Source organism: Antrostomus carolinensis, unplaced genomic scaffold (genome assembly GCF_000700745.2).
Source record: "Antrostomus carolinensis isolate BGI_N321 unplaced genomic scaffold, ASM70074v2 scaffold11630, whole genome shotgun sequence".
Classification (NCBI taxonomy): domain Eukaryota; kingdom Metazoa; phylum Chordata; class Aves; order Caprimulgiformes; family Caprimulgidae; genus Antrostomus; species Antrostomus carolinensis.
The window spans coordinates 8,787-16,114 of NW_010287752.1; the positions used below are offsets into that span (position 1 = coordinate 8,787).

Below are 7,328 nucleotides of genomic sequence, written 5' to 3' on the forward strand. Positions count from 1 at the left end.
TTCACATAGAGTTACAACCTCCACCCTCCCCCAAAAAACATCTCATGTACAGTCCATATACATCTACACATGCCTAGATATAAACATATAGATGTACACTTAGCAAAGGTGAAAGTGATTACATTTTGGTGTGTTGCCTTCCCTTATAATACTGATCTTTCTTCTGCAATGATTCACAGTTCACTAACATAAAGTGCTTTAGAAGAACCAAATACTAACTATGCTGTTGTATGTGTGGACAGATGCCCCTTTCTTATCTTTAAGAGATGATCAATATGTGTATCAGTAAAAATAAGCATTCTTTATTAGCAAGCAAAGCAAAATGTTGTACAGTAGATTTCCAGCCAGCAGGAAAGCTTGTAAATTGGTGCCAGATACTAAATGAAAAATTGTTTTATATTTCCCATAGGAAGATGTAATATGAGTTAAGGACATTACCATGACATTTATATGTAAAATGATTTAATTATGTTAGCTGAATTCTTTTTAAAATATCAAAGACATGTAGGTATGGGAAATTTCAGCTCTTTCCCCCTCTCCCCCCCAAAAAAAAACCTAAAAACAGTCGGAAACAGCACCTTACAGATAAACAAGATAAAGATTTACCTAAAAGGTAAATTTAAGATTTACCTAACAGATAAATTAAAGAAACTGTTAATAGTAATCCCTATTATTCCCTGGTATTCAGAGTACAAATATAAAAGAGACCTCCTAGAACAGACCTATCATGTCTCATTTCATTTTACCTACAAAAATAAAATCTGTTGTGTAAACATGTGACATAGGATGTTAAAAATGGTATCTGGGCTCATATTTAACGTATCTGAAGAGGGAAAGACAGGAGTGAAAATTTTACATGGTTTGCAACTTTTCTTCTTGTGTTTCAAGCACAAAACAGAGCTCCTCTTCATTTGTGCTTAATGGAAACTATGGAACCTAACACATGTTACAATGCCTGCAAAAAACAATAAATAATGATCACCAGACAAGGAAATTGTTAGCCTCTGAAATTAAACAGAATACTGCAGTTGCTCATTTCCTACAACCTAGTGTTTACTCAAATCACATCTAATAATTGAGGACAAGGAATATAATTGCAGACCACAACAGAAGACGACACCAGGGTCAATAAAGGCCAAAATGAAGTGTCCAAATAAAACAACCTGTAACCTTATTCCATGACTGAATGTACAGAAAAAAGTAATATTTTAGATAGCCAAATATAAGTAAGCAAATACATCTCTTGGAAAAATCAATACAAAAAAAGTTAGAGAAGATTTTCATGTTATTTTCCTTAGGAAAAGGAGGACCTCCAGTCAAGAGAGAAAAAAAAAAAAAGGCAACACCCCCCACCCCCCCTAGAAATTTAGGAAAGTCAGATTAAAAATAAAATTATATAAAGGCATATTCATATTTGCTTTTACTAACTTTAATAATCAGATGCAAGAAAATTATTAATGGACGTTGAAATGCTAGTCTAAAAAAAAAAAGGCTAATACATTTTATAAAGCTGCATTATTACTTCCTTCTTTCAGGTGGTAAAAATGATGATTGTTGTTGTGCTGACATTTGCCATCTGCTGGCTGCCCTACCACATTTACTTCATAGTTACTGGGATCTATCAACAATTAAATCGATGGAAATACATTCAGCAAATCTATTTGGCCAGCTTTTGGCTTGCCATGAGCTCTACGATGTACAATCCCATCATCTACTGCTGCCTTAATAAGAGGTAAGACCCTGTTATGAAACAGCTGGTATGTATAACTTCAATGAGAATATAAATAGTTTAAATGGGATTTTTTTTTTCACTTGAATGGTTTTCAAGCAGTGGGAAAGAAAACAAAACAAAATAAAAAACTTCCTTTAGTTTTGTACTTGAAATGAATCCCAAAAAACCACACGCACACTTCCAGTAAATACTTTAGTCTTCTTAAAATTTCAGAGCAAAATTGTGTTCAGAAATCAACTCTTCCCATTTCCATATGCAAAATTTAAAATCTATAGCAGTTTAATATTTTTTGGCTTGCAAAACATTAAAATAAAGAAATAAAGACAGTCATTAGTGATATACAGTGCAATCTGTATGTTCATTAATTGTAGCCACAAATTTGTTTTGCAGTGCTGGAAGGATATAATATAAAATGTGTTTTACTGTGTATTTTATATCTCGCCATTAGATTTCTACTGAGCTCTGAGGTCTGTAACAGGCTAATAAAACAAATATTTATAATCTCATTACTCAACAGTAAATTACAGTACTGTTTGATAGCAACGCATTATGCTCTGAATTTAAAAGGCACTCCACTTGTTGAGTTTGGTGAGATTTTACAGATATTTAACAGTTTGAGACTACTGAATTGCAAAATGAACTCATGTTTTTCATTTCAGCTTGTAGGATCAGAATCTAAACACTCATCATCCTGGCCATCCTATTTTTCAGTATTTCTTCCAGTATTACCAGATAAAGACCACTAACAACAATGAATCAGTTCACAAACTCAGTCAGTATGAATCAGTATTGAACAAGTACTCTTCAGTATCATCTAGTGTCAAGTTTAATTGCTGACAAGCTTTATACCAATTTTGTTAAATATTTATAAAACCCCAGTAAAGATCATGCAATACCTGTCAAAAGGAGTCTAATCGAAAATGAAGTGAGCAAATGCTGCTGAGTTTTTACTGGTGCAAAACCGCTGGAGTCTGCCTTTTTTATGAGGATAGTTTATGATGTTTAACAGTCATAGTCTTTTAAAATGTCAAGGTAATGACTGATTTCATACAGCCTTCTGTGCCTTTTGATCATTTACAACTGTTTAAAGAAGAGGTAAAGTTTTAGTATGCCAGAACAAAATCCTAACTCAATCGGCAAATTTACCATAAACTTCAACAGAAACTAGATTTCACTGGGTGTCCAGTGTCTGCAAAATCAAAGGTGAGGAAGAAATAGGCCTCACATTTTCTCAGTTACTACCATAAACCTCTAAAACATGGACACTTTCTTCAAAAACTTTTAATGGCAGAACTGCAAAAGATGTTATTTATAAAAAAAATAATTTATCTGATGTGGCTTATGTTGACACTCATGTTGTGAAATTAAGTGGATTAAAGAACACAAATCAATAAAAATTTCATAATTTTGAGACACACTAAAGCTCACCTTGTTCAGAATTCAATGCAAGAATGAAATACTAGTAAAAGTTGTCTTATACTTAAGTTCCATATTTAAATCAAGAACCCTGAATGTCTGCTTCCTTTTCATGCAGTAGGAAAATACAGCCTGTTGCTGGGAGTCAGATCAATTCACTCAGTATTGTTATCTCTGCTGGATCTAGTATCAGACCAAGTTACAGCACCTATCCCCAGCCTCATCTTCCAGGCTAATTAGGATATTGCTTACATATCTAGATAAAGAGAGCATTATTTCAAGATGAAGAAAAAACATGTCCTGAATGAGAAAGAGGATAGAAGGTGAGACAAAAATTATACAGTCTAAAGATATTTAGGTTTTACAGCTTCCTTCACTAAATCCATTTCCATCAGAGGTTCTTTCTATATTTTTCGTAACGTGGATTGCATCTAAACATAGAAATGCTGAACAGCAAGCTACCTGCTCACTTGTCGCCATGTGAGAGCTCTGTGGCAAACAAAAAAAAACCAAATCAGGAGGAAAGAAAGTTATTTCTGACATCACTCAACTTTCACCAAAATCTTAATCTAATTTTTATCTGTAGTTATCACTGTGGCAGCTGAACCCTTCCTCCAAAATGTTTACAGACACAAATAACACAGCTGACTTGAAACAAAAACAAGAGAAGCAAGACAAGTGAAAAAGTCTGATAAATTTTATGTCTAGATGAAAAGGTGTTCTTTTTCAGGTTACACATAAACATACCGTGAATTGTTTTTCTAATATATTTAACTTCTATTCTGGAAATGCATACACACAAAAAGTAATAGTCTTTATAGGAAATATTTGCCTCTGAATCGCAATAAAAAGTAACCCTGTATGAATATTGCAAGCACATTAGTGCTGGAGCCTTGAAATTCCTGTTTATGCATTGTTCACATTCAGTGTTTAACTTTCTAGGATCTCTTTAATTACTACAAATTATTTTCCAAATATTTTATATGAAAAATTATTAATCATTACATCATTCCCATTTAAGTCTCTGTTAAAGAGGGAGACACAGAAGGGATACTGGAATCTGGGATGGTATTTTAGAGAACAGAATGCTAGAAGTTTCTTGCTGAGAGGAGAGGAAAACATGGGTGCAGATTTCATTACAGGTCAAATTAAAAACAATCCTGTGAAGACAGTGCTACGAAAGCTGGTGTTTGTTTATTTAGGCATGGGCAAAAGAAGGGAAATGGAGTATCAGGAAAATACCAATGTTAAAATGCAGGGAAAGTATATAGAAAATCAGAAACAGATATAAGCTGCCACCACTGTCTTTTTTTACCCTGCTCAGAATTTAGTCAAGCAAATTCCCACTGACTTCACCACAAACTGGATTAGGGGCAAGATAATTAGCTGAATCAGTGTCCTGTCTGCACACTGTATGTTTTCAGATGAAGGTCTGTGGCTGCCTCTTGCAAGCACAGGCTTTCACCAAGCATCTGTCCTCCCAGGTTCCGAGCTGGCTTCAAGAGAGCTTTCCGCTGGTGCCCCTTCATTGAGGTGACCAGCTATGATGAACTGGAGCTCAAGGCAGCCAGGTTTCATCCCACCCGGCAAAGTAGCCTATACACTGTGTCCAGAATGGAGTCCAGCATGACAGTGGTGTTCGACACTAGTGATGGAGACAACACCCACGCCAGCCGTAAGAAAAGAGCAGCTCCGAGGGACACGAGTTTCAATGACTGTTCACGGAGGAATTCCAAGACTGTCTCCACAGCCTCAAGTCTCATCAGTTCACTGCACACATCAGTAGATGATTATTCCTAAGTGCTTCACGGTGACAGTTGCTGGAAGGGCAGCACTGGACAAGGCTCTCCTACTTTGGGACGAGATATTCGTACCACAGGAAAGAAAACATAATTCCACTGATGAACCCTAGCCATAAGCATTTTAAGACTTTTAGGCATCAATTACTTCTCTGCTTTGGAGAGAAAGAGGAATTTGAAGACATGTATGCCTCAGTCCAAAAGCACAGTTGCATCTTATGCCTGGCAATGTTTGTAGGGATTACCTAAAATAAGCCGATGGCATGAAAAACACTGTTTCAGCTGTATTTGACCTGTGACATTTATGTTTCACATACTTAAATGTAACAGGATCCTTTACTGACGGAAGCTGAAATGTACAATATTTTCTATTACGAGTATATTAATTCTACAATAATAAAATTACATAAGATCTGATAAAAAAATAATTATAATGAAGACTTAATGAGTCCCATGTCTATTCAGTTTTACAATTTATACTATTCCAGGCAAATAGACAAAATGGAAGTTCATGTGAATGAATTTTGGCTCTGTCTGCAACAGTACCATTTTTCAAATATATACCAAAAATATTTTTTTAAAAAGGAGAAAATCTCTAAGAGACCAAGTTAAATTCTACCAAAGTTTCTATACCAGTGAACATTAGACTCCAATTGAATGTGTACTTTCAGGAGGATGTATTGCTTAGATGAATGTTCTATAGCTTGGTATCTTAGTGCTAAGCATAAGATCATCTTCCAGTGACCCTAACAGGAGCTTTGTGATTGACTTTAGAAAGATCAAAATATTTTGTACTGGAGATTCACATACAAGAAAAAATACCACTGTGTTGGTACTGTGGTATTCAATGAACTCTTCTCTGCAGAAGATACAGTAACTTGGTTCAGCATGAAACACCTTCAGCAGGAAAAAAAAAAAAAAAAAAAAAGGTTATTTCCCAAAATTTTCCATAGCTAGATACATCTAAAAATACTCCTCTATCCACATTTGAAAACGTTAGGCATTATTATACTTTCCCACCCAATTCAGTCAAAATCCACTGACCATCACTGTTGCAAAGAAAGCTGAACTTCATACAAAAGGGACCAGAGGGCAGCCTTTGTTTTAGATAAGTGGCTACACCAGTTGTGTGGATCAACTGGTTGTATGAATGTTTATTCTCAAACAGTTAACCAAAACTGAAGCAAAAGAATGTGAATGTCTTCCTGAGTTCGCCAGACCAGCACAGGGGAGTCTGTATGTGGCTCAACCCAACACAGGACCAAAGCTGAGCAATTAACAAAGAGAAGTTTGAAGAGAGAAAGGCCTCAGCTGATGTCAGTACACATTCCTTCTGAGCAACTGGGGATGTCCAGCATTGTGACAGTGAGCATAGTATAAGAGTAATGAAAATCATGTTTGCATTGAGGAGTGACCTTATTAATGTTTATAAATATGTTAAGGGCGAATGTCAGGAGGATGGACCCAGGCTCTTCTCAGTGATGCCCAATGGTAGAACAAGGGGCAATGGGTGTAAGCTGGAACACAGGAGGTTCCGCTTAAACTTGAGAAGAAACTTCTTTACAGTGAGGGTGACAGAGCACTGGAACAGGCTGCCCAGGGAGGTCGTGGAGTCTCCTTCTCTGGAGACACTCGAGACCCACCTGGCCGCCTTCCTGTGTGATCTCATTTAGGTTCCTGCTCCGGCAGGGGGATTGGACTAGATGATCTTTTGGGGTCCCTTCCAATCCCTAACATTCTGTGATTCTGTGATTGTGATTCATCTGTATAGTCAATTGCTATATTCTGATAAGTGTAATTTCTACTTGTATTGTGATTGAAAATCCTGCATAAGGTCAAACATCCTCAAATAAGTTAATGTATTTAACATTAAACCCTCCACAAGTGGAACAACTAAAGGACCTGGTCATAGGGTACTGTACTCTGATAAAAATGTATCACAATTCCAGACTCAAACTTTTTTTCTCTCCAAGGCCTGATTTTAAATCCAAAAAGCCCTGTTCATTAATGGTTTTCCTTTTAAATCCCAGTTCATGTTTTTCAATGGTCTGAGTGTCTGAAAAAAAAAAACAAAAACCAAAAAACAACAGCAACAACAAAAAAAACCCAGCTCTATTTTCCATCATGCCATAGTTGTACTCTCACTTTTCCTTTAAAAAAAAAAATTGTATAGTAATCCAACAAGTGTCATGCAATGCCTATAAAAATATTTTTCTATTTTTTCCTCTGAAATACTGTTTTAGGAATTCAAAATCTTCACAGGTGTTTAACAACTCTGCTGAGAAGATTCAGGATAGTTGGACATGCAAAAAAAAAAAAAAAGAATCTAAGCATATTACCCTGATGGTGGTATATTACAAACATGCTGTAAAGTCCTCTGT

General features: G+C 35.8%; 1 protein-coding gene across 1 annotated transcript; it reads left to right on the top strand.

The window, feature by feature from the left end:
• Positions 1-1,535: 1,535 nt before the first annotated feature.
• Positions 1,536-4,948, top strand: LOC114818386 (neuromedin-K receptor-like; the record flags this gene model as incomplete). Its single annotated transcript, XM_029083994.1, has 2 exons — positions 1,536-1,732; positions 4,633-4,948. Coding segments are annotated over 2 exons (513 nt in total), but the record flags the coding sequence as incomplete, so codon positions are not given.
• Between the last annotated feature and the right edge of the window lie 2,380 nt (positions 4,949-7,328).